The sequence below is a fragment of the Tyto alba genome, unplaced genomic scaffold (genome assembly GCF_018691265.1).
Source record: "Tyto alba isolate M040663 unplaced genomic scaffold, T.alba_DEE_v4.0 Super-Scaffold_2, whole genome shotgun sequence".
Taxonomy (NCBI): domain Eukaryota; kingdom Metazoa; phylum Chordata; class Aves; order Strigiformes; family Tytonidae; genus Tyto; species Tyto alba.
The window spans coordinates 19,048,312-19,075,666 of record NW_024881282.1 but is presented as its reverse complement, the minus strand read 5'-3'; the positions used below and the strand labels follow the sequence as shown (position 1 = coordinate 19,075,666).

Below are 27,355 nucleotides of genomic sequence, written 5' to 3'. Positions count from 1 at the left end.
TGCATTTTAACAAACCTGCGTTTTTTCATGTAATGCTTTGTCCTGTTGCCATGGTGACCCAGAAGCAGGCATATGAAAGGTGATACAACCATGCTGAATACTCAGTTCAGTGATATAGTTGTAGAATTTGGAGATGTTTACCACATTCAGAAAATTAGATACTAAAATAAATCATTAAGGACAGAAAAGTGTAAACACGCAAGTTCTACATGCCTTTTGCAATTTTGTAGAAGCTAAAGATTCCGCTTCTGGTGGAAAGCTTTCCCTGAGCAAGAAATCCTGGCTCTTCAAGTCTGCAATAGAAGTCTCATACTTTTATTTCTTCAGCATTATTAGTTAGGAATTGTTTATTATTCTGTAAATTGAAAAAGTAAAGTTAGTCAAAGAAACTATACAGAGACTTAAAGAATCAATTTTACCAGACACTGCTCTAACAGCTGACAACCCACATTTAACTTCTGGGTCATGATTTAACAGGCTTCCAGCAAGGCAGTCCTTTCATGAGGGTTCCTGGGACACAAAGAACAAGCACAGGGCCCCATATACAAACCTTACAGTGACAAGCTAAGTTCATCTAAATGTGTGCTGTAGTAACTTGTTTATCAATTGAACTATTCAAAATTCATCCCTGATACAGCATCTTTGACCTGAATCTATTGTTTTTACAATGAGACAGGCTGCAAGTGCTATACCAGAGTGCATACATAACTTGTATGTTGAGAAGTACACTTAGGCTGCCCTCAAGAGAAGGTTTCCTGTCTCTCAACAGTATGTCCAGAATATCACTTGCTATAGCATTTCAACATGTCTTTATACAGCTCAGATATTGCCAGGAAAATGTATGTGAGTATCAGCTAGGTACATCCAAGGCCATGCTGTGTTGCTGCCAAGTCCTGAACAGTTCTTTTGAGCAAGCTGTAAGCAAACACACAGAGTAGAGGAGCCAACTATAAATCAAAATTTTTAAAATAAAACTTAACAGAATGACCTCCTATTATCTGTATCTAAGGATCAGAATGCAAAGAAGTATGAAAAGCATCTGAAGCTCTCTGAGATAGGTACATTCAATGTGCATAACGTAACAAACAGGTAATGTCAAAGAGTGATTCATACCTTTGGTCCTCTGATGCACTGAAGTGTGCATATAGTCAAAATGGAAACTTGTAATGCTCTTGGGAACACTGTAATTCAGTAACTACAAGATCTTTGCTTTCCTTGCAGTTAACCTAAACAGAGAGATAGCATGCCCTGACCCCCAATTTATTGCTGAAGTATGTTTCATTCACATGATATTGCACCAAGTACTTCCTCTTGCCCCACTTACTTTTTCACCCCATTTAGAACTACACACTATGACTGGCTAAGAAAAAAAAAGGAGAATTATTAATTATTTGTATCACAGTAATAAGCAGAAGCTCCCCTCAGGGCTTCATTGTGCTATCTACTGTACATTTCCGTAACTGCTGTGTTTTGAAAGATTTTTAATAAAAAAGTTTAAAATTTAAATTAGATTTAACACATAATAGCCATGGTAACATATATTTTGTCAGAAGCCAACATATTATTCTACTGCAATACTTTGGTGAGAACACTACAGTGATAATAGAAAAGTTTTCTTAGGGTAGAATTAGTCTGCACTGAAAGACAGAAAGCATTGAAGTATTTTTCAGTGCTCCTCTTTACATTGCAGTACATGATAACACAGAAGAGTTACTGTTGATGTGTATACAACTGTAAAGCTTTTATTTATTGATTCTCCTACATTCTCTGACAATAACAGAAATGCTTAGTTTTTCAAGGACACTGTATTTTGCAACTTCAAAATCTTGAGGGAAAAAAGAGGAGTATCTTGATAATTTTCACTGTAAAATCTGGAATGGAATCAGAGTAATTAAAATCACATATGGTACTGTAACAGGCTGCAATATCATGCTAAAGTAAGAACTAATATAAGAAGATAAATCTATTTTCAGCAGCAAAATAACAAAAAGTTTTGAGAAATTAAATCCCATCCAGAAAAGCTGCCGCCCTAACAAGCCAAGATGTCTAGTGTGAACCTGAAGACCAGATTTCAGTCTTCATTCTTTACATAACTTACAGAGGCAACACAATAAAAGTATTTTCATTGCCTGGTTAAGTGTTTATTTTTTAATAGCTTGGTCAGCAACTACCTGTGCTGTCTGTGGCTAATTCCTCCCTTATTCCTGACCTTCACATTAGGACATATATGTGTAGTCATATCCTTCAGCATCAGGACTTTTAGATCAAGTGTAACTTCTAGTACTTTCCCACAGAGTAACTAAATATCTACCCTATGACTGAAGAGCAGTCTCTGAAAGTGAAAGCTATATTTTGTTAATAGATTTAGGAGTGTTGGAGCTGGTTTTGTTCCTTTACATCAATAATTAGAAACAGTTATGACAACACTGCTTCCCTATCAGCAAAGACTGGTCACAGTTATCTTGATTTTCAGATCTCCCAAGAATTTTCACAGGAGAAAGGGAAGCTCAGCACTTTTAAAAACAATGAATCAGGCTGGATTGCAAAAACCCCGGTGAACTAAGAAAACAAAAAAATTGTGATGATAAACAGAGCTCCAGTCAGAAAAACATAAAACTTGGGCCATACTAGTGCCAGCTGAGTTGGAAGAAACTTTGCATGTACTAGGGAGCTGGGCTGTAGTTGTACAGAGATGGAAAAATGTAAAATCAATATCCACAGACAGATCCAAATGTTAAAAAAAAAATCCATCAAATCCATATACACAGAATACAGAAAATGAAGAAAGAATAATTTTATCTTCTACTATTATTAAGATAATGAGAGTCATCTCCAGAAGTCATTGAAACAGACTGGGAAGTGGGATATTTTTCGTTTTGTGTTTTTTTTTTTTTTTTTTTTTTTTTTTTTCCAATTTACAGAAATATCAACATAGGTGTATCAAAATATATCTTTAATTTTATTGTATTTTATTTTACCTAAGAGTACCTACCTTGGACTCAATTCTTCTATCGCTGTCTTTGATAATAACAGTAAGGTTGGAATAATTGTTTTCATTTTTCTTTGTGGCATTTTTGCTTTCAGCAGATGACAGGTCTTCCACATCTGCAATTAAAACATTTATTTACTTGGTAAATAAATATCTGGCTTCTCTAATTTAACTTATGAATAGTTAATAAAAACACCACTACTTAATATGCATAAATACTTTGCATGTTGAAACAAGTTAACAGCTACTAAGGTCACATTTTACTCAGTCATGTAACTGGCAGGATAGGAGTCAAGTATTGAAGGGCAACTGCCCCAAGTGCTTCCCTGCCAGAATTAGTACTGCCCCGGGCTATGCCAGCGCTTATTCCCTCCATACACTTCGCCACCCTGACTTCTGTGACAGGGAGGGGAAAAAGAATTAGGGCACGTAGTCAAGAGCTACACTGTGCCACCTGACCATGGAGCCTGAGAACTATTCCTCCATGACTCACGTTGGTTTTGGGGGTTTTCGGTTGGTTGGTTTACCCTCCCCTTCCCCCCCCCTTTTTTTTTTAAAAGTTGTATAGATATAGTGTATGAATGTGGTTTTACTTTTAGCTTAAAATTAGTTAGGATTGCTACTGAATGGATCTACTCAGCTTCAGTCATTCATGCCCACGGCCTCTGCTGTGTAAAACCAGAATTGTGTAACAGACTCAATTACACAGCAAACGTACAAATGCGCATTGGTCCTGATTCTTACTCTTATATATTGTAGCGGCCAGAATAACGAGTCAGAGAGTTCTTTTTTGTCTTTATTTCTTCATGGGGGCTGGCAGACATGCAGGCAGGCACACAAGCAGGCAGGCAGGCCCCCAGCCCCCCTTTGCTATCCTTTCAGCTATTTTATATGTTTTCTTATGCACGCGCCGGTTACAGCTTTTCTGTTGGCTCTAGTATCTTGTTCACACACCTAAGATAATACACTCATTTGCTACTTTCTTTTGTCCACATGCACCGATTAAGTCACTGACATCCTCTTTTTCTGCTTCTTATTTTCCTTTCTTTCAAGATAGTTCCTCTCAGCTGTTTACATTTTTCTCTCAAGGCAGAGCTGCATCTCGTCAAGGTCAAAGCCGCCCGCAGCCCAGCCAAGATCCGAGTCCACAATATGTAGTTCTGAAAATTGCACTGATTCATGACATGTATTATGTAAAAAATAATTATATTTAAAAATACTTATAGGAAAGATTGGCACCCAGCAAAATCCAAGAGATGCAAAAGTAAAAAGAAATAAAAAGCGTAGTTACTAGGAAGAAAAAAAGACAAATAAAACTGACTGTATACATTAAATAGAATGATTTTTCTCATCTCATTTTCACATTCTTTGGCTTGTCTCACAGCATTAAAATGAACACTTGTCTTTTTTAATTTTACACAGAGTTATAGATGTTTGCATCTGAACCATGTTACGTATTGGAATGCTTGAAGGAATTCTATTTTAATTATGTTGCATATTATTTCTAGCCCGTGTTAACTTGTTCTCTAGCTATCTTATTTTCTCGTAAGTTTGACTTCAGAACATAACATGTCCTCATACAAAGGCACTGAAATCCCACCGCATTCTGTTGAAATCAACAAAAACTTCCAGGTTACTGTCATTTTTTTTCCCAGTGGAGTCAAATAAAGACAGTCATTGGAGTAGCTTTAATTCTCAGTATTTTATCCACATTTCCAACCTGAAGCCTTACTTGAAGTTTCATTAAAAGAAAAAAAAAAAAAAAACAATGGAAGGACTCCACAGAATGGAACTAATATTTATTTAAAAAAAAAAAATTCTGATTTTTTAATCAACTTTATTGGCAGGTTCCATAGTTGCCGATTTCTTAAAATCTAAGTCTAAACATTAATCTTCTGTAACATTCTTTCCCAAAGTAACTGATAGATGAATAAAACATTTCAAATATACCTAGCCTATCTGTCTGGCCTTTGGCCAGAACCGTTGTCTTGTGATTTATTAACCTTATATGCATCAATCTGTAAAACTCTTTTCAAATGATTTCCAAATGAAATCTGCATATAAAACTTGGAGCTAGTATTTCTGAATATTTTTTAAGATCATGACAGCTGAGGACATCAGCAGTATCCACAAGAACACATATACTCTGAAAGACAGGTTCCAATTACAGTTGCTATGCATACGTAACTACAATATTAATCCAAATACTATTTATTTGCAGTTCATTCTGGTTCAGTGCTAGAGTCCAAAGGAAACATTTAAAAACAGAGAAACTTTCTGGACCATATTTTAATTGAAACTTCTAATTTAGAAACATGGTACCTCTGCACTTCATCCGCAGACAGGAGAGAGCAGGACTCTCAGGTCACTGTCCAGCTCAACTAAAATATGGTTATCTTCAGAGTGTGTCCACTTTTCTGCAGTAACTATGAAGATATGGAAGTGACCAGGTGTCTAATGTTCTGTAGAGCTTTTAGCAGCACATAAGAGGTCCAATAATGGGCCAAGTTCTGTTGTGGCCAACATGGTAAAAATCCAAAGCTATTCGCGGTAAGAGTGTTTAAAAAAAAAAAAAAAAGCTGGACAGAACACTGAATAATCATAATATGCTTTAGTAGCTGTTCTCAGTATCCTAGAGCTCACAAAATTTAGGTATTGGAATACCTCTCTTCCTGCTGTATTTATAAAGATGATTCAGAATTGATGCCAATGAATACATATTTGTACTCCATTATCTGTTAGTTCATTTTCTGTTTACAATCATTATTTTTTTTAACAAAGCTTAAAAGCAGTTTATTGTTTTTAATGATGCAATGTCCTTGACTTTTTTTTCCCAAAATCATATCTGAAGATCAGCAGTTTGTGTGTCAACACATCTTGGAAGATCCTGAATTTACTGCACAAAGAAATCTGTCACATCTTTGGAATACTCTTGCTAGATCTTGATATGCTATTCTTCAATTCTTCACTTTCTCTCCTGAAGAGATGTGCATTGTCAAAGTCACCAGGAAACTGCTGGGCTCTGAACAAGATGCTAATGTACCTACAATATTCCTTTTCTTCACACTTTCCTTCTTTTTTCCTTCAATGTCAACACCTTATGTTATGCACAATTTACAGACTCTTGAGGATGATGTATACAATTTTTGCTGTTTGTAAAATGACAAGCACGTATGGGAACTATATGTAACAGTATGATGTAAAGTAACTCATCCAATGTTATATTAGGAGATGTTACACAAGAGTGAAAGGGAGAAATTAACTCACTTAATCATATTCTCCTCAAAATTAAAAACCAAAAAATGTAAATTATAATACATTACCCTCTCCCCAAGGTGGAAGTAAACACTTTAATATGACAATATTTATGAGCTTGCCATAATTGCTAGCTATGGGCAAGAAGAAATGTCACTTTCAAGGGGCAGAAGTAACAACATATTATGACTTCACTATTAAGTTAGATCATATCAGGTAATTCCCAAATCTTTTACGCTCACCTGCTCAGGCAGCTGACCTCCCCGAAAGATCTTCCTGCTTCCCCAACAGCGTGAAGTACAACTGGAGAGCCTGGGCACTGTAGGTAGGAAGGGCTAGGACACACTCATACCTCCCTGTAAAACTTCCAAAGGGACAGCAACCTAGTCAAATAAGCAAACCAAACAAAGTGCAGTCTACTGCACAGCAAGGGGCAGTAACACTCGCTATACTTGGAAGGAGGAGGAAATTGTCACAGTTAAAGCACAAAGGAACTTTGGAATACCTGACAGAGAGCAGAAAAATGAGTTTAAAACCTGTTTGAAGTTTGTCCATAGCAGCTTTTCTCTCCCTTTTATTCTCTTTCATTGTTGATGAATGCTACCACTGAATAGTAGCATTTCTTCTCCTATTTCTCTAGTGAACCAAATTTCTCAAGGAATTTTAGCAGTGTTTGGCTTTATTATTTTTAAATGGCAAAATTCACAAAATTCAAAATCAGAATAGAAAACTATTCTGTGTCGAGGATTAATTAACTATTGATAAACATTTTTACAACTGGAACACTGTGTCGTTGCAGCACCAGATAAGGAAGTTGTGCAAACTGGAACGGCTTGCAACTATCACTGGTTTAATTCTTACAATTTTTATTTATGTTGGTGGAGATCCATAAGGCCTCAATAACTTCAAAAGTATTTCACACAGGCACAGAAGCTTGTACTTCACGATCAAGCCACAAATTCAGCACCATTGTTAGCAATGGGTTATATTTTTAGCACAACCAACCAAATAAAAGTTTTTATTGTCCAACAATAGACCTTAAATAGTCCTGTAAGGCCTTCAGTGTGCAGATAAACTGAAAACAAACCTCCACTGTATTTTCCTACTAAAGGTGTCAAAGGGACTGAATGTAATGCTGTGCTTTAAAAAAGCAAGAGTACAAATCCTTGTATTTTTCAGTACAGTAGCTTATCACTGATAACGAAGAATCCAATCTGAGGATAATCGTGTAGATAATATATTCATAACTGGTAAAACCAAAGTGCAGGAAAGATGAATGGAAGTTTAGCAGAAAGAGTCCTGTGGAACTATAGAAAGTAACAGCATAAATTAAAAGTAGTAGTAGGCAACTGAAAGGGTTGCCTTGGGTTTATGCAACCCAGGGCTCGGGTTTCTACCTGCCCACAACAGTTCCAGCAACAGGTCACTGCCTGCGACGTGCCCCAAGTTTTGGAGCGGGATGATCTGCCACTTACTGGAGTTTAGAGGAAAACAATAACGTCGCTCAGTAAGACAGAGCATGCCTAAAGCACAACATATCAGAAAGCCAGGGGATGCTTTCTGTCCATTTACCTTTCTGTTCTTCTCTTACTGCAACTATTTGAAGGTTGAAAGCATGCATGTAGCCCCAATAAAAGCAAACTAAAAGCCCAAACCCGCCCTCCTGCAGCAAATGCCACAGCCCTGGGGAGGGCTCACCACACGGGAGCCTCCCCACACACCGTGCCGGGACCGCCGCCGAAGAACACGGCCCCCACCTGCGGGCCGTCCTCAGGAGCGAGGGGCAGGCCCAGCCGCCCGAGCGGATCCCCGCCGCCGCTTCCCGCCCCTCACCGCCCTGGGCAGGAACCGCGGCGGCGGCGACTGCAGGCGCAATACTTCACAGTTGATGCCCATCAACGGCCTTTTGGCCGCTGAGGCTCTTGGGAGCTGTAGTTGAAGCGCCGAAGCACCGCCGCACAGCTGGCCGGGGAACACGGGGCTTGGGACTACAACTCCCAGCATGCTCGGCGCCGGGGCGGTGCCCAGCCTGTGGCGCCGGCAGGCTGCTCGATGGCGGCAGGTTTGTAATAGAAGCAGAGGGAGGGCGGCGGGAGCGGGGTGTTGCTGTGGTGGCGGCCCGAGGAGCGATGCCGCCGCTGCTGCCCCCTTGGTACCTGTGAGGGGCCGGGGGAGGGCGGGCCCCCTCTGTGAGAGCGCAGCGGGGAATGTCTGGGTCCGCGGGGGAAAGAAGACGCCGGCCTGGCCTCTCGGTTCGGCTGAGGAGCAGGGCTCTGCTCGTCTCCCCAGCGGCGACCTTTGGGGGGGGTGGGGTGGGTGGTGTCCCCTCCTTCCCTCCTTCCCTCCTTCCCTCCTTCCCTCCTCGGGACGGATCAGCTTCAGCCCTGCCAGCTCTTTCGGTGCTGCCCGTAAACTTTAGTGGAGGCTTTAAACTGGCAGGCTGCCTCGGGAGGGTCTCCAAAAGGTGACAGGAAAAGCAGCCCGTGAGCCCTGTAGACTTGAATTTGCCTGTGTAGGAACCAGTGCCTCCCTGGGAAACTTCCAGTGGCCTTTCAAAACAGAACGCAGTTGAAAAACGTTTTTCTAAGGGAATTTTGGTGTTTGTCCTCATCACAGTTTCAAACTTCAATTGAAAGTATAAGCCCTTTTACAGTGGGAAAATTAAACCAGAGCTGGCATAAACTGATCTCTTGGGAATGAGGAAGCTTTGAGATGTTATTTCCTGATCAGCGGGACTGTTGAGCCTGGGCTGCTCTGGCCTTTGTCCCCTGGCCCCTTCTCCCCGTGATGCACTGTATGCACAGGCAGAGCTAACTGCCCTGGGACCAGTTTGAGGTAGCACAACCGAGTGGCCAGGCTCTTGCTGTCACATCGTCATCGGCAGCAGTTCTGTCTTTTTCTTCCTGAGGAAATCACCTTGGGTCTTCCACCTACCTGAATTCATTCATGTTTTATGACACTTGTAGGAATTTGGTTATCAGTAAAACTTCTGCAGTCTTCGAACTTTTTTTTTGGGTTGGATTTAAAAAACAAAGCTGGTTGGGAGGAAGACGCCAACAGGCAAGATGATTGTGGAATTTCTGTGAAATACTAAGGAAGGCACGAAAATGAAAAGTGCTGCATTGAAATAGTTTATTTAGATGGACATATTTGATACTTTGCATTAATACGAAGGCCCTGTGCGCGAACTCTCTCTTTCAACTCCTCAAATCACTTCTCTTTTGTTGAAGGCACTTAAAAAAAATTCTGAATCCTTTTCCATAGTCCTGAAGATATTATACATAGCTTTATAATATTTGAGTTAAAATTAACTGCATTAAAATAAACAATACAATAAAACATTGGGTTATGTTGATTTCCTGCACAGAAAGTGTTTGTTACTTGTTGTCCAAGCTGTTTCTATTGCCAAGTAGATTGTGACTTATAAATGTACTAGGTTGGTTATAAGAGAGTAACTTTCTTTAACTGGGAATCTATTGTTATAGATTTTTTATTTTATGTGCTTAATTTCTAGGTGCTGAAAGTAGGTAACCACCCATATCAAATACCTGGAACTTTGAAAGTTTTACTGTCCTAACGCAACACAATATTGTTATGTTAATGCTACATCATCAAATAAATTTGAATACCATTTACAAGATGCCAACTGTTGAAGATATGAGTAGTGAACAAAATTTCATTGCACATTGGATGGCCGATAGTTCCCGTGCTGGAGTCTTATTAGATCCTAGTTTCACTGGTTTAAAAATCAACAAAGAAAATTTGTTACCTGGACCTGAAAACATCACGGCTTTCCCTGCCGAAGTGTTGCATCTTTCAGACAGCTGTTCTGTAAGTGATGACTCCTTGTGTGAAGATTCAGGCAGCTCTTGTACACTTAAGCAATGTACCGCCGAAACATCTTTTCCAGCAGCAGCATGTGATGTAGAAGCCTCTAAAACAGACTTTGTCCATGGTGAAGTGGATGGCCAGAATAAATCTGATCACAGCGATCCACTCTTACAAAAGCTTGAACAGGTAAAAGTCCTAGAATTCCTTGACATACCCATTAAGATTTATTTTGTTCCTGCATGTGATTTGTCATACCTAGAAGTAAGCAAACTCTTTTTCCCTTCTCTTAGTCCTTTGTATTAGTACTGTTGGCTGTAACTGAGGTCTTGGAGAGAAGAAAAAAAAAAACAGAATCCCATACTTTTTTTAAAGATTTATTATGAAATATTTAATATTTTAATAAAAACACAGCATAGTAGAAGTTAACGTTAAAAGAGCAGAATTTGAATGTTTTTCTCATGCAGTAGAAATGAGTGTTCTGATTCCTATTGTTTGCAGATTGGTCAATTAAAGACTAGTGGAATTGTTATACTGGGCAAACTGGAAATAGCGTATATATTAGAAAAAATTCTTAATTTCCTTCATCTTATACTTACCAAAGAGAACATCTTTAAGACAAGAAATACCCATTGTCTTGATGACATTAACCCTGTGGTACATTCTAAGTAAACTTAGCCTCTAATAATTTTTTTTTTTTGTTTGAAAAGCTGAAGGAGTTGCAACAACAGAAACAGGAACAGCTAAAGAAACAACAGATGGAGCAACTGCAAAGGCTAATGGAAGAGCAACAGAAGCTACTTAGCATGGTATCTGGCCAGACAGCAGTTCTTGGTAAGTTGAGAAAGCAAGCATATGACGTACTTTGAGTAAACTGAAGAATTTAATCTAATTTTCCAGTTAAAATCTGAAAGCGGATTCAGTGATCTTCATCCGAAGACTACTTGATTAGTCAGAGATAAATGCTGGATTGCTTCAGGGCCTGAAAGTTGAGTGCTACTGCAGAAGGAAAACTATCCTGTTTTTATAGAATGCCAACTATAATTGTAACTTGATCAGTATTTGCTATGATGGGAGCCCTTGATTTGAAGAACATATTTTAAATATAAAAGACAGTGTAAAGCAAACAGTTGCTTTCCTTTCTGATTAGCTGTTACTCACAGTACTTTCAAGTGCTTTAAGCTGTCAGTGTATCCAAGTGAAATGGTCACTCCTTGTTTGTGCTTACACAGCAATGAATTTGTTCAGGTAATGAACTGAACTAGACTAGGGAGTTGATCTGTCTTTAAAAATAAATACTTGTAACCTGTATCAGTTTTCCAGTCTCATTTGCTGTGTGCAAAGGAGGGGACAGTGCTGGGCTGGCAAAAGCTTTTAGAGTTGAGCAGGGGTATTTTCTCCAGTTGGCCCTATCAGTCCAACCTGACTTAAATGATTATCTTTATTTTACTCTGCCTAGCTGAGAAAATGAATTTAGGGCTTAGCCTTAGGTGAACAAAATCCATATTACCTCATCATCCATAAGGATGGAGGCTAGATCATCAGTCTTGCCTTCAGTGCCATTTCTTTTCTTCTGTGGAACAGTGGTGGTGTAATACAAATACAATGTCACAGCCATTTTTTTTTCTTTTAATTTCAAGGCTGTACTCTAAAGGCTGAAAGTCAAAAGTTAAGATCTGGGCATTCAGTGGGCTTAACAACTTTATACCAATTGCCATCACCTTGGTATCAGAATATCTTTGAAGACAGAGCTTATGCACCAATAGTTTCTCCAGATGCACAAGACAGTGATTTTTTACAAAAGTTTAACAACAAAGATTGCACCTCATCTTTGAAGAACAGTGTTTCAGGAGTGCCTGCCTATGAGAAACAAGGTCTGGATGTGCCTCTGAAAATGCAGAATTGTTTGAAAAATGAGGAAGACAAATACATTACTGGTTGGTCATTTGTAGAAAGATAACTTGGTGTGTGGTGGGTTTTTTTCCCCTTGTAGTTACTGAGCATAATTTTCTGCTACTTATTGTGAAGATTTTATACAGGTTTTGTCTTACTTCATTTGTTGGTTGGTTTACTAACAGCTTACAGACCTCTGAGTGTTCCTGTTAATGTCCATGTGAGTTTTGTTAAAAGCAGGAGACAAAAATCAAGTTCTTCTGTCTGCATGAAATGCTTGTCTATTTTAGGAAAAAAAAATAATAATTACTGCTAAAGCTTATTTATGATAAAGACGGGGAAAATAGCACGTATTGACAGATACTGGATAGCTGAATTGTTTGGGCTGATCTGTACCCACATTTTCACGTGGCAAATGGAAAATAACAATCTATCCAGGGATACAGAATGTCTTCAGATCAACTCTATTGTGAGGCTTAGTAACTGAACTGGAATTAGGAATCAAGGTCGCACTATATGACTAAAAATTATTTGTACATCAGAAGCAATGCACTGGAGTTCTTTATCTTTTCTCCTCTTCTCAGTTTTACCATTGGCACCAGCATGACTACTCTGCTGCTATGACTGGAATAGAGGTTTTGGTTTCAATCTAGCAATTGAATGAAGTTAAACCTTACTAACCTGTGGTGGTTTTGGGGAAAAGTTAGGAGATTGCATTTTATCATACTTCATACCAGCTTTAAAGCTTTTAATCAGAGGGCTTGGTTTAAGAGGATGTGAAGGGATAAATTGATCTTAATTTATACATATATACATAGGAAACAGAAGCTTGATAAGATGTCAGTGCAGCAGACATCCAAATTTTTGTTATTTTATCTTTAAGCCATAAATTAACAATAGGAGAAAGAAGATGAACAATCAGAATGGGTTATTTAAGGTCTGTGTAAAATTTTGAATAAATAATTGTAGGTTCCTTTAAAAAGAAAGGTCAAATTCAAGTAAGAATTAATTTGGGGAAATCTTAGGACTATTTTATATAGGAATTCAGACTACATTACTATGAATCTCCCTTCTGTTTTTAATCTGACCTGAATGATGCTTAAAGTATGAGTTGAAAACTGATTTGTTGTTCGGGAGGAAAAAAAATTCTATTAATTTAATAGGAAAAAACATGTGGTGTCCAGAACAAAAGGTGGAAATATTAATGGAGAGTGAAGATCTTCACATTGATCCTTTATGTGTGGAAAGTGCAGATCTCTCTGAAAATTCCAGTGGAGGAAACCATTTGTGGACTAATACAGAGGAAAGGTAACCCAGACCATTATTACATAGTTTTTGTCAAATAACACAAGTTTGGTTGAATTCTGAGACCTGATATTCTCAATCTGTGTAGCTTTCTCAACCAAGGATTCCATTTTACTAGGTACTGTGGAGACCTGTAGTAAGAGAAGTTCTGGCTTGAAATTACGCTGTGAAAGATGTGATGTTGCGTACTGGCTGGAGAGGTGTGTGTAGCCTGTGGTAATGATAGTTTAGAAGCACATTTTAGTATAGCTTAGTATATAAGCAGTTATAATTACCGTTCCCCGTTTGATTTATTGCAACCTCCTATTCACTGTTACGTGGTGAAAGTAGTAATGTGAAGGAGGAGTAAAAGGCTGTGACTTTTAGTTTATTACCAGGAGTTATGTTTGTTTAAATGTCTGTATATGAATAAGAAGTAATAATTGTGCTTGTGGCAGAAGCCTTCCCATGTATGGTAAAAACTTTGTTTATGGAGTTGACAGAATAACAGTAGTGGTTGGCATCATTTTAAAGCTCTGCCTTGTCTGCAACAAACAAGAAACACTTTTTCCAGGCTGTGGTGGATTGAGCCCACACAGCAGCTAAGCACCTGCCCAGACGCTTGCTCATTCTGTCCCCCAGAATAGGAGGGGGTATCAGGGAGGCAAACTTGAGAAAACTTGCAGGTTGAGATAAAACCAGCTTAACAAGTAAAGGAAAGACAGGGAAAAAACCCCAAGTGATGCAAAGGCAGTCATGCTTACCTCCCATAAGCAGACCAATGCCCACTTGGTCCCCGAGCAACAGTTACTTTTGGAAGACCAAGCCCCCAGGTTTTGCTGCTGAACATGATGTTATATGGCATGGCATGTCCCTTTGGTCAGTTTGGGTCAGCTGTTCTGGCTGTGTCCCCTCTCAGCCTACTTGCTGGGGACAGGGAGCAGCATGAAAAACCAAAGAGAACTTTGATGCTGTGCAAGAAGTGTTCAGTAATAGCTAAAACACTGTAGTCACAAATCCAAACCGCAGCATCATATGGAATGCTATGAAGAAAGCTGACTCCATCCCAGCCAGACCCAGTACTCCTGGGAAGGAGGAGGAGTATCAAAGGGGGAGATAAGGGACATGATCTCAGCAGCATTACTGAGTGGGAAGGTGATACAGTAGAAATTGGCAGCATGAGTAAAATACAAGTGAAAGTTTGGTGGTCTGGGCCTAAGAAAGAATCATTGAGACAGCGAATGAAAGAAGAAACAGTAAAACCTACATACAGTATCTTTTAGATTTGTAAATTAACTATAGCAGGGAACTGAGAAACCATTTCTCAAACAATAAGCAGCTAGTGTTAGAATGCATTTCTCAGATTAACTTTGACACTTAATGACCAAAGTACCACATAATTTGTCATCTTTTATGTAACTACGCCGTAGGTCTTTGAATAGCACTGATGTTAAACACAGTTACTTTATGTAGAAATGTAAGACTTGATTGATTTATTTGTTTGTTTAAATTACACAAGACCTATTAAAGCTGCAATTCAGGAGAAGAAACAGACATTTGAAGAATTCCTGGAAGAACAGATACAATTAGAAGAGCAGCGTCTGGAGCAATACCAGAAGTTACAGGTTATTTATTTATTTATTTTATTTTTCTTTATGTATCATGCCAAGCTGCAATACGTGCTTGAAAAATGTACAAGGAAGATTCTAGCATCAAAAGCTAACACTGAATGAAATATTCACATTCTTAAATATAAAACACTAAGGCCCAAATATTTAATTTCAGATATCTTTAGAAGTCCAGTAGAAAGGTACTACATAAATTCTGACTCGTATGTGGGGTTTGTTTGAAGAAATCTTCAAACTATGTGGGGGGCTTTTTAACATCTTATGTTTTACTTTTCCTGACCCCTTTCCAGGAGACAGATGGATCAGCCATTCCAAAACCAGTGATCAAACGACCCTTCCTGAAAAGAGGAGAAGGCTTAACAAGATTCACTAATGCCAAATCTAAAATTACAAAACTTGGAGAAAATGCCCCAAAACTTCAACAAAGGGCTTCAGATGACAGAAATGTTATTAAAGTGGACAGAGTACTTTCACAAATACAGAAGAAAACTATGCCTCCTGGCAAAGAACTGGTTTCTGAGAACCCTTTTGTACCATGTAAAAAATATAATCACCCTGAAAAACATTGTTCTAGTCAGAAGACCCTGGCACTCAGGAATGGAAAAAATACCCTGCCAATAGAAACAAGAATGCAACCAGAAAAAAATCATGACAGACAGATGAGAGATTCTTTCCCATCGGATATTAACAACAAAATAGAAAATAAAGAGAACATAGTAGAATTTGCTAAGTCTAACACTGGCAAAATCAGAAACAAATTACTAGTCACAGGAAAGCCTCAGCTGTCTCATGAGCTGGCCAGTGCCTTTTCTAATTCTAAATGTCCTGTAGGTCACGCTGTGAAAGATTCAGAACTCTCTTTTGAAGTTTCATTTCAGAATAAGCTGGAAAACTGGGAAAAAGAAAAAGAAAAAGAGAATTTAGAATTAGACGAATTTTTGTTTCTAGAACAAGCTGCAGATGAAATATCTTTCTCAAGTAATTCCTCATTTGTGCAAAGGATCTTGGATCAAGATCAGCAAACTTTAAAAGGGCGTAGAATGTCTTCTACCCCTATCAAGGCAAAACAGCAGCAAGTAAAGGTGTTGGCTGTTGAACTTATAAATAAAAAAAATAAAAAGGCAGACTGTATGACACAGGGAAATACAAATGATAGAGCAGTTATACATACAGTCTTAAATTCAAGAACAGATTTTAGAATGCAGGATCCATTGAGTAAAACAGACAGTGTAATATTTTCAGCTTCTTCCAAGCCATCAGTTCCTGCTGTAAAAAGTGATCAATGGATTGTAAATGAAGATAAGGGTGAGGGCAAAGGTGATACTACTACAGATTCTGAGAGTGAATTTGAGACCACATTAAAGCATGAAAATGAAGATGCTAAGATATCCTTTATGAGCCACAGAGAGTGTGATCCAGAATTTTTTGATTCTGGAGGTTTTGCTACAGACATCAGCAAAGGCAGCAAAAATGGAGATGCTGACCTTGGCCTGTCAGACAGAGATTGCAGTGCACTGTCAAAGCAAAAGATTAAAAAAGCTTCAGACCATCAGAGAAGCATGTCTTGTGTAAGTTGGAGCAAGTTTGACTTTGATGATGAAAGAACATGGAGTGATCTTGATGAAAATTACGTTAATGGTGATTTACCCGAAAAATATACTAAAACACCTTTACAGACTGATTTTTCCAATAAGAATGATACAACTGTCCCAGATAAGGCAATAAAGAGAAAAGTTGCCCCAAAGCGGGGAGATGAAATGTCCAGAGAGTCTGCAGTAGGCAGTGATTCACATGGACCTCCTGTGTCAAACCTGATGATGAAACTGTTTCCTTCACTGAAACCGAAACAGAAGGCAGGCTGTCATTCGGAGCATGAAATCAAATCAAATGTGGAACAGGAGCCAGGAGGTGAGAGAACAGCAACTGGTAGGAAATGTTGAAGACGACATACAAGTCTTTCCTTCTAACGCTTAAACTGCCACCTGACATTACACCAAAGGGTGTAAGTACAGACTTTTGCTGCAGGGAACGGCCCTATTCTCACCTTTCATTTCCTCTCCTGGCTGCATGTCTGACGTCAGGTCTAACAATTATGCAGCTTGCAGAATGAGTAGGAGCCATGAAAACTTTTTTCCTGGAGGCTAATTTTTTGTCAGACCAGCTCGTTGAATTAACTTGATCTGGAGCTGCTTGATCACTGTTTCCAAATCAAGGAAAGTACCAAAGGTGTGCTGAAAATGAAGTGGTACCTCCCTTTCCACCGCAGTGTGTGTTTACACCACAGCGGGGCTATGCTATGCACTGTTGTGTTAGCTTGTTCCTCTTAAAAATATAAGGAGGTGGCATCCCTGGCTGTGTTTTCTGACAGTAGTATAGTATCTAGAGAATTCACATGGAATATGAGAAATATGGATTAAATTTTCCACTTTGCCCAAGGTGATTTTGACTGTAGGGTTGTGGTCTGGGGAAGGACTGCCTCTAAAAGTTCCTGTTGAAACTGTGGCATTTATGTGAGATCATTAAAAATACAGTTGTTTGGTGAATACATGATGGCATAGCCTAGCATTTGAATTCCTTCGCTGTAAGGTGGCAAGATCTTGTTTTCAAACTCTGCTCCAATGAATGGTTAGGATATTAGGTTTTTATGAGAAGTTCATATGAAAGCTGCTACTTCTGCTTCTTGTTTTGTGGAAAATTGATTTTGTTAGAGTTGTCTAAAGCTGCCTGCTAGATGTTGTTTGCAGGAAGGGGAGTAGGGATTTTTTACTAAATCTCAGAGCATTTAAAGGTGAGTGATGCAAGTACCTACACTGCAACATCAGTGTTTAGGCTCTTCTGTTGCATACCGACTATTAAAACCCTGGGAGCCTTCAGTAGTCACTGAACAGGACACTCGGATGGCAAAAAAGCCCACAAATCCTGTTCTCAGCCTCTGCAATAGATTTCATGTCAGTGATGGGTGTGAGCAGGCTTTGTTGTGAATAAAACTTGGAAAAATTTACAACTATAAACTTATCTGTTTGATTCTTGGCCCTTATGCCTTCATTTAATTTCTCTAGCTTGATGTGAAGCCCTTCACATTCCAATTCCTAAGATATATTTAGTTCTACAAAGATGACAGATATACTCAACATTTGAGATACTTGAGTAAATAACACAGTGCTTTAAAATGTCACTTTTCTGTTATTTCAATAGTAGAATTTTTTTGCAATACTACTACTATCTCTAGAATAGTATCACTTGATTTTTTTTTTGTTTTTATTTTTTAACTGTGTGATAATTTTTACTTGTCTTATGGATGCTGCTTAGATAACTTGCATCTGGCTGTTCTTTGGCAGGAAACACTGTTCCATCCCAGGTCCTGAGAGAGAGACTCACTGAATTGGAAACTGAAATAGAGAGATTCAGAGCTGAAAATACAACTCTAACTAAACTCCGTGAAGAAAGAGAGCATGCCTTGGCAAATATCAGGTAATTTTTAACTGAAACGTTTTGGTGCATTCACTTACCTAGTCTGTTCCAGACTATATCATAATGTCCAGTTACCAACAGCACAAGGCAAATATTTGGTGTGTTTCAGTTACAGTGGAAACTAAGTCAAGAAAGAAACTGGTGGCTCTATGTATATATTAAACTGTAACTATTACACACAAATTATAATATTAAGAACCCCTGCTAGTTTAATATGATAACCTTAAAGGCTGTACTTGGAAGGATTTGTGTACTTTTGTTCTAAGTGATAACACTGTCCTAAATTGGTCTTCCAAAACTGATTTTCATGCTAACATGATGGATGCTTTTCCTTTGGATTGGATGTTTGTGTGTACAAACTGAGAATATTTTCATTTGAACTGGGGGACTTACAAGTGACATATAGAGCAGAATAATTATCTATGGTGACTTCATTGTGGCATACCTATTCCTACCAAAGTCACTTCTGTTTTGTTTGGAAACAGCATCATGTTGTTGGCTAATGTTTCATTTGTGACCTCCTGCTGTTAGCAGATTCTTTTCTCATGTACTTTCGGGGGAGTGGTGTTCTACTGCTTTGAAGAATGTTGGAAGATTTTAGCCAAAGCTTTGTTAAGTTCACAATAACTTTTGTGGCTAGAAGATATAAAAATAGATATTGTTGGACTTCAAACACTAACTGTGTGACAATTCTTACCCTTAAGTAAGTAACACCATTTATGGGTAAGTCTTCCTTGGGGTAACAGATGCTGGATTGGAATCAATGACCACAAAATTTAGTCTTCATTTTCTACCTTAAAACCCACATTTGAAGTAGTTTTGGTCTAAAACAACTTTGTTTCATAATTATAGGAAAGAAATTGCGGACTTTCAACAGCAGAAAGCCCAAGAACTGGCTGAAATAGAAGAATATAAAAAAAAGGAAATGAAAAAACTGCAAAAGGAGCGTAAAGTTTTTGAAAAATACACCACAGAAGCTAGAGCAATTCCAGATAAAAAAGAACGTGACGAAATACAGGTATAAAAATACATTCTTCTTCTAGTCCACACAGGAACATGTAAATTCATTTAAAGGCAGTTGAGAACTAAATTCTAACTTAATTGAACGGTTGCAGATGATTTCAGGATAGGAACTCTTTGTAGACATGGTCTGAGGAAGGAACTACAGTCTTCACAACGTTGTTTGATGGTTTTAAGGTGAAAACCCCCAATGTGCAAATCTTTTTGTCTTGTTTCCATACTAAAAACTGTTAATGACTATGGTAGGATGATCTTCAACTTTAATACAAAATTGCTGTAGTTAGTGTTGTGAGTTTTTATTCATGGTAGCGGATCAAAGTGCGAACTAGAACTCTACTTGAGTTTATTCTGTCTTTATAACTGTTGTACAGCAAATGTAGTAAGCTTCTACAGTTTTCAAACTTCCATTTTGTTATTATTTGTAGGTCTTTAGGTATCAGAGATTAAGAAACAAGATTTGTTTGTTCATTGTCAGGATGTAGGGTACATGAGATGTTTAATATGACTTGTCTGTACATGACACATGGATTTCCCTCCTCCTTCGCTACAAATTTTCCTTACTTCAACGGATTGAAGCAACATTTGCTAAACTGGCTAGGCAGATTAACATGTGTTTTATGTGGTTGTGTCCTCCCTATTTTCCTGTGCCAAGATTTTTGAAGGGCTCTCTCAAGACTAGCCTTAAAAATTTAATGTTTCTGTCTCAAGTGTATTTGTACTGGCCAATCTATGAAGTGTAAAGGATGCCAAAAGGGCAAGACACTTCCTATGACTGCAGTTGAGCTTATAAAGTTGGTAGTCTAACCTAAATAATATCTCTTTCAGGGAAGAAAACTTCTACCTTTCACCTTCTGCCCTATTAAGCTGATATTTTTTTTTTTTGCCACTTGTGTGCTCTTTTTGTGTGCTTTGATTTCTATTAGACCATTACATCTTCTAATGCGTTAACAAAAATGAAAGCTCTTTAATTTATAATGCTTTTTTTCTAAGGCTTTAAAACAGCAAATTGCAGAGTTACAGGAAGATGTAAAAAGAAGAGAGGCAAAATGGTCAACCACCCAGAGACGTTTGAAAGATCAAATAGAAGCTTTAGTAAATGAGAATATGGAGCTAAAAGAGGAAGTCAAAATTATGGAGAGGTTTCGTCTAGAAGCCTGGAAGAAAGTAGAAGCTGCTGGAAGCAAGAGGAAAATAGAAAATTCTGGGATGACTCTAAAAAGAGCAGAATCTGTAAGTTATTAATCTTGTCGTTTTAAATTAATCTGTGTGAATACTCTCGAGTTTTGGATCATAAACTTGGAATCCAATAGCTACAACTTAGATGTTTACTTTTAATTTATTAACTTCGGGACCCTGCTGGTGGTGACACACACAGAATTTTGTTAATGTTGCATTCTCTCTAAATGTGAATGTTCACAATGTACAGCATCCATTCTACTGAGGAACTCATCTTAGAAATGAAAAATGGTGCAAGTATAAGAGAAAAATCATAGATGGGATCTAACTTGTGAACCTCTGCACCTTAAGGATCAGCCTGGCAAACCAGGCAGTTCACCACTGCCTAAAGCAGTTACATCTTGTTTTGAAGCTCTAAGTATTATTCAGGATTGCTTGTATCAAATGAACATTCCGCAGCTGTTGGTAGCAAGGCAGCAGACAGAGGAAGAGTTCCAAAGCATAGCTGGGGCTGCACCTCACAAGCCCTTCTGCTGACCAAGTCTCAAAAATGTATGGTTTGTGCAGAAAGCTTCCAGTAAATTTCACATCACATGGTGTATACATCTTTTTCCGCTGTATGAACAGTTATGAACAACTGTCACGTAAACCACAACTAACTTCCTTTCTTTTAGTGTCTACCAAATAGAGGCCCAAAAACTCAAACTGCATCCCCGCTTCTTCCAGTACAGAAGTGCAGCAAGATAAATGGCAAAAGTTACTCACAGGCAAAAGGTATAAATGTTTGTCTAATCGGAGAGTTCTGTAACTCTTTAAAAGAAAATTCATGTTGGTTTTTGCTTGTATTAAAGAGTGCATTACCGCCTCAAAAGTAGATAGAAAATAGTTGTAACGGACCCGAACGTGTGGATAAATACCTCGCAGGGTCAGATGCTGGAGAAAGTGGTCATGAGAGTATTCTCAGAGCGAAAACGCTTCTGCTCATGTTCAGTGCTCCGGGGCGTACCAGCAGCTGCGGTCTGTAATCCAGAACGGCACTCATCACTGATGTCTCCAAGCTGTTGATAGCATCGGAACTGCTGTGTCCCCTCGGAACCTTCTGTTAGAGCCGTGATCACCTGCGCACTGCTGTAGCGCGTGTTCCTTGTTCACAGTTAGGAGCAAGTGCTGCTGGCAGCCGTGCCCCTTCCTAATGACTAATCACATACAGAAGGTAACTGGAGGGTACTTTTTTTGGCACCTCTGACAGCTCGAGCAACCACCACGTTCTCTGCTACAGGAGTATGTTGAAGAATTGAAGCCCTTGCTGGTTTTATTTTGGTAATCTTTCTGGTGTGGTAGGAGAGATGTGGGAAAAGTCTGCTGATCAGTTCCTGTTGAAAAGGTTCTTCTGGTCTTCCTTTAGTCATTGTAAGTCATAACTAATAATGCTGTCTAGATCCCTGGAGGGGGGAGGAAATCCTTTGTAAATCCAGAGAGATGAAATAGGAGAAAAAGTGCAAGTATTACACCTGTTGCAATGACTCTTCAGTTATAGCTTCTTGCTGACACATAAATGACATACCCGTGGGAGCTGGCTTATGCTGATTCTTTTCATAAATGTACTGCTTTCAGTTTCTACTGCACTTAAGAAATGTACAGCTTGACCCCATCTGTAACTATAACACTTAAAACTTTAATTTCACTGTCCAAATTAACTGTATTACATGTATCTCAGTAGGAAAGCTTTCTAGAACACCTGCATCAGGACCTGCCAGTGACAGAAGCAACTCTGAAACAGTGACAGCACTAGAAGATTCTTCTAGGACTTTTATGGTAGTAAGTCCTGTATCGATTTGATTTTTAAGGGGGAGGAAAAACTAAAATAAACCAAGTTACTTGTACTTAAATGAGTATCTGGAGGGTGACGGGTGAAACTGTTGACCTACCTTATGTTCTTTAACTGCAATTTTATTGTCATACCAGAAAATGGCTGAGAAGTAGTCAATGCAGTGTTTTACCTGTGCCTTGTAGTTGCAACATTCTTTTGACTGAGGAAAGAAAATAAACCAATAATCTCCTGCTCCCTTGAATTTTGCAAAATGTTTTACCTTTTGAGAGAGGGGAAAATGATGGATGTTTATATGCTCCATGCAGGGCAACTGTGCAAGGATCTTGTAAATAGTTGAATTAATTCTTACACTGTTTGCTGTAGGTAGCATTCAGGCTTTATGGAACTTAATTTCCTAGCTTGGTATGGATGACTTAAGGCAGTTGAGCACCATCCTACAACACACCACTTAATTCCACTTTAGTCCAGACTACAGTTGACCCCAGACAACCCATTACTGCTGCGGCTCAGTCTGTCTTACCACCTGAATTATACCAGGACTTGCATAAAACCCAGACTGTGTTTGTCTTCCTATACCTGTCTTCCTCTCCTGATACTCCTTGTTTCCTAAACTATCTGTCAGCCTAGGAAAAAAAAAAAAAAGTATAAAGACAAAGCTCAGTTTGAATTTATGCCGAGATTATTTTGTCATTTTAGGATACCTCTCCTGATGAAGCTCATGTGTCACTGCCATCTGCACCTGCATATACAGACAGTGAAGAGATACAGAGAGAAACTGCTTATCCTGATGGAAAGGTAAACTCAAATTCCGCATGACAGCTGTTGTCAAAGATGAATGAGTGTGATGGCTCAATAGTGACCTCTCTGTAATGTATTTATTAGGTTGAAAAGGTCTTGAAAAATGGCTGTCACCTCGTATTTTTCCCCAATGGGACATGGAAAAAAGTGGGTTCCGATGGGAAGACTGTAACTATAACCTTCTTCAATGGGGATGTGAAGCAGGTTATGCCTGATCAAACAGTGGTATGTACCCTACATCTTCTGCATTTTTCTATACATATTTATGCATAAATGTGTACACACACATATAAAATTTCTCACTAATTATGTTAAATCTGAACTGTTTTCTGCAGATTTATTATTATGCTGATACTAAGACCACACATACTACATACTCTGATGGCTTAGAGGTCTTGCAGTTTTCAAATGGACAAATAGGTAAAGAAATCTTCCAACCCAACCAACCCTCAAAACTGCTGCTCATATATATACATACACCTGTATTTGTATAAGTGTATTGTCTCAAAATATATTTCAGAAAAACATTATCCTGATGGCAAGAAAGAAATTACCTTCCCAGACCAAACTATTAAAAATTTATTTACTGATGGGCAAGAAGAAAGTATCTTTCCAGATGGTACTATTGTTCGTATTCAGCGGTAAGCTTTGCCTTTTCAGGTACTGTAGGCTGTCGACGGGAAAGGAGCCGTTAGGGCTCACTGACAGAGGCAGTACATGCTGACAGATCTATTTCTAGAAGTTTACATTTGAATATACTGTACTGTGAATATGTATTTACTGTTTGAGATTTTTTTTTGTAGCTTGGAGGAGACATAAAGACTGAATGCCTGTATATATTTACTCATACCCTAGCCTGAGAGGTTTTTTTGATTTGTATATAATTCTAGAGAACATGTGAGAACCTAGCTGGTGCAGCAAGCAGGTCTGACTGACGGCCGATAACTGATAGCCCTCAAAACATTAAACCTTTCATGTCAGTTTTGCAGAAGCAGGTTTGTCAGTACCAACCAGCTGGGATGATACTTACGAAATACAGTATCTGTGGAAAGCCTGACTTTTAAGTTCTTCCTTCATTTAGGCTTGCATATTTAATATTTTATCTGAGATTAAGCTTAAGCCTATGTATAGTCCTTACAATGATTTATTTTTTTTTTAGAAAAGTACTTATATACATTTATTTAATGCAGAGATGGAAGCAAAACTATAGAGTTCAATAATGGCCAGAGAGAACTACACACACCACAGTTCAAGAGACGGGAGTATCCTGATGGTACTGTCAAGACTGTGTATATGAATGGACAGCAAGAAACAAAGTATGTCTCTGGGAGAGTAAGAGTAAAGGACAAGGATGGTAACATTATCATGGACACTAAGTTGTAGGTCATGTCAAAACCGTCAGAAATGTTAGCACATCATCAAAATTATTGTACATTCCTGTAAACAAGAAGAAAAACCCCTTTAAGCTTCTTGTGTATATATTGTTTATAGTTTTCCTGAAATAAATTTATTTTTCAGTGCGTGTTAATACATCAGAGCTTTTTCTAATTTTTTCCTATTTCTACTTTTAAGCAGCAGTTTACTGACTCAGTATTCTGTTATCTAGTTTAAAGGTGGTTTTTTTTTTTTTTTTTTTTAATTAAATCCTCAGCTGTCAGTGAAAATTCATTAAACCAGCCTCTAGACTGCCTTATTTGAGACAACCAAGACACAAGATTCTTCAATCCACAGTAAAAAGTTGTGCTGTTGGAACTATTGGTGAGGTGAAATACAAAAGGCCAGATTTAGGAGTCTGGATATCAGTTTACTTATTGCTTGACTTCAGAGTAAACAAATGACAGTATTCCTTTTCTGTTAGCCTTAGGCTATTCCCTTGTAAATTTAATTTTTCTTTATTTCACAGTTAGGAGGCAACAGCATGAGCAGACCCCAAAGTCTGTTTTGTAAATTGCTCTTCCATATTCATAAGGCTAGGACAGGTGAGACTGGGACAGGTTAATGCTCCAAGTTACTTAGAAATGCTGGAGGAAATGCCAGAAATCAACAAAGGTAATCTCATCCAATTCTCCCACCTAGCAGGCGTTTTTAAGCTAACTTTCTTTTAGTATTCTGCAGTATCTACAAGCAAAGTGGTACTGCTGGAGTATCCGCTCTAACTCTCCACTGTAGTGCATACTGAAGACTTTAATTCGTTCACACAGTAGAAGATATTTCCTTTCCTTTGTTCATCCCTGCTCTCTCCTCAGTGAAAGCAAGCTCTGTAGTTAACTGTGCCTGTGCCCCTTTTTCACTCAAGGGGTAAATCAACTTGCAGTAGTGGGAATTGTTTACTCACAACTGTAAGTTGCTTGGTGGGGTGTGAATAGGCAGGTCCTGGCAGTCTTAAACAACAGCTCTTATGTAATTCATGGCTAAGTGCCTTTAAGCAAGTTTTGTTTGCCCTTTTTTTCTTTTTTTTTTTTTTTTTAAATAAGGAAAGAAACACATTCTGAAGACAGCGCATGACAGCTCTGTAGGGTATTTGCAACACCATACAGCATGTCTGCTTAATAACAGAACATGTACTAAAACTGTGAAGGGACTCTGCTGCTGCCTGTATGGACAGGCATGTTACCCTTGCAGCGTGCCTGAGTGACACTGCTGAGGGAAGCTTTGTACACTTGCTTTCAGGTGATCTTGATGGAAGAGGCCTACCTAAGGGTAAGTGTGTATGTGCACAAACTGAAACACAGGAGCTTCCCTCTGAACATCAAGAAAGACTTTTTTACTGCGAGGGTGACTCAGTACTGGAACTGGTCACCCAGAGATCTGATGGAGTCTTCACTGTGTATGTTTTTTCCTTGATAATCAAGACATAATTGTTTAGGGGGAGACTGAAAGGGGTAGAGATTTAAATGTTACACTAGTACAACAGAGACAGCTGAAAGCAACCTTACATACTGTAGCAGTAAAGGAAAACAACCATGCTGAGCAAGCTCCTGTTTATTCCAACACTTCCAACTGAACACTGCAGCTCTAGGAGTGGGAAGGAGGTGCAAAGACACCCATCTCATTGTGACCGAAAACAGCAGTAATACAAACATGGTCCAGAACAAAGACAGTAACAGTCCCCTACCCCCAACTGTTTGCTCCTGCTTCCAGACTCTGGTGCTGGAAAAGTCTCACCAAATATGCCTGAAGCATCGCAGTAATAAAACTATAATCTTCCTTTCAAGTCTTCTAACACGATACCAAAACAAGCGCTTTTAACTATTTCTTTACTACCATACATTAATTCCATGCACTGTTATGAAAGGATATCACAGAACATCAGTTGACGCTCTAAGGTCAAAAGGTGGGTTTCACTATTTCAAGATTCAAGAGTGGTGGGAACATTATTTCTAAACATCAATTAGAAGAGTCCTTATTAAATTGGAGAGAAAAGGACTAGTTAACATAGAGCTGGTAAAGAAATCTGAAAAAACAGGTCTCCAGTATTTTCTAGACAACACACTGTAACGCTTTTCATTTAAAATATTCCATGTTTGACTAGATGTATGGATATCCGTATGTTATCATGAATCTGTCTGAGAACAGCTGGCACAGGACACTGGGATAGAAGGCTGAAAATGAAGAAAAACAATTAATTTTGATTGTTTGGGCAGAGTACGCTGTCACACATCAGGTTACCATCTTGTTACTAGCAGCAAAAGCTCCTTCTGTTATACTGCCTTAGGGGTCTGTTTCAGTACCTCTTAGTTCTTAAAACAGTACTGTGGGCTTCAGTAATGTGTATGTAAAGGAACTGGTTTTTTTTAACAGCATTTTATTTTATGAATAGAGTGGAAGTGCAGACAGAAGAGATTTTTTTTTTTTAAATAAAACTCTAGTTGTCTGCGTTACTGACAGTTTAGACCTTGCTTAAAACTTCCGGAATCACACTGTTGCAACAGAATTAATTCGTAGTTCATATTCACTGTACTTACATGTCACTCATCCAAAGCTGCAAGTCCCATTTCTATCAGCTTCATATGAACTAGGTTTTCATCATCTTCATACAAAGAAATGGTGACCTCTGGTGAAAGAGTCTGAAAATCAGAAGTTGACAGTTTTGACAGTAACAGATTTAAATCTCAAGCTAATCAATAGTAGAAGTTATTTTACTGGCTATACTCACTGCCTAAATGGAACTGTGAATATACA

General features: G+C 38.5%; 2 protein-coding genes and 1 long non-coding RNA gene across 11 annotated transcripts in view; 1 reads left to right on the top strand and 2 right to left on the bottom strand.

The window, feature by feature from the left end:
- Nucleotides 1-212: 212 nt before the first annotated feature.
- On the bottom strand, nt 213-8,098 carry LOC116961138. 3 transcript variants are annotated; one of them, XR_004406821.1, is made up of 5 exons: nt 8,002-8,098; nt 6,487-6,627; nt 3,989-4,161; nt 2,993-3,105; nt 213-355 (listed from the first exon to the last, which is right to left on the bottom strand). It is a non-coding gene; the product is annotated as an uncharacterized LOC116961138 (long non-coding RNA). The 3 variants fall into 3 exon arrangements; XR_004406820.1 differs by having other exon boundaries at nt 6,487-6,608; nt 8,002-8,082; XR_006165342.1 differs by lacking the exon at nt 3,989-4,161 and having other exon boundaries at nt 6,487-6,608; nt 8,002-8,082.
- A 167-nt stretch (nt 8,099-8,265) lies between these two features.
- CENPJ (centromere protein J) lies at nt 8,266-24,691 on the top strand. Of its 7 annotated transcripts, none has more exons than XM_042793297.1 (17): nt 8,266-8,306; nt 9,759-10,261; nt 10,783-10,906; nt 11,713-11,946; nt 13,129-13,273; nt 14,769-14,874; nt 15,168-16,785; nt 18,216-18,348; nt 19,201-19,366; nt 20,359-20,598; nt 21,219-21,318; nt 22,262-22,359; nt 23,072-23,170; nt 23,258-23,398; nt 23,509-23,593; nt 23,694-23,814; nt 24,364-24,691. In XM_042793297.1, exons 2-17 carry the CDS (start codon nt 9,839-9,841, stop codon nt 24,554-24,556), a joined length of 4,026 nt encoding a protein of 1,341 aa, XP_042649231.1. In that variant the 5' UTR covers nt 8,266-8,306; nt 9,759-9,838; the 3' UTR covers nt 24,557-24,691. The 7 variants fall into 7 exon arrangements, with proteins under 7 accessions (XP_042649231.1, XP_032847046.2, XP_032847044.2 ...); XM_032991155.2 differs by having other exon boundaries at nt 11,713-12,009; nt 22,262-22,362; XM_032991153.2 differs by having other exon boundaries at nt 11,713-12,009; nt 15,168-16,803; nt 22,265-22,362.
- Nucleotides 24,692-26,137: 1,446 nt separating this feature from the next.
- The window catches only part of RNF17 (ring finger protein 17), a 54,192-nt gene continuing 52,974 nt past the window's right edge, over nt 26,138-27,355 (bottom strand). The window contains exons 37-38 of the mRNA XM_042793429.1: nt 27,139-27,240; nt 26,138-26,775 (exon numbers count right to left, since the gene is read on the bottom strand). Coding sequence (XP_042649363.1) covers nt 27,142-27,240 — 99 coding nt within the window. The 3' untranslated portion in view covers nt 26,138-26,775; nt 27,139-27,141. The remainder of the gene's footprint in view (nt 26,776-27,138; nt 27,241-27,355) is intronic.

Bases quoted from the DNA above. Each gene is read 5' to 3' on its own strand.
- CENPJ (XM_032991153.2), top strand. From the start codon at position 9,839: ATGTTAATGCTACATCATCAAATAAATTTGAATACCATTTACAAGATG. The intron at 22,363-23,071 runs GTAAGTCCTGTA...TTGTCATTTTAG, and splicing joins CTTCTAGGACTTTTATGGTA to GATACCTCTCCTGATGAAGC. The intron at 23,815-24,363 runs GTAAGCTTTGCC...TATTTAATGCAG, and splicing joins ACTATTGTTCGTATTCAGCG to AGATGGAAGCAAAACTATAG.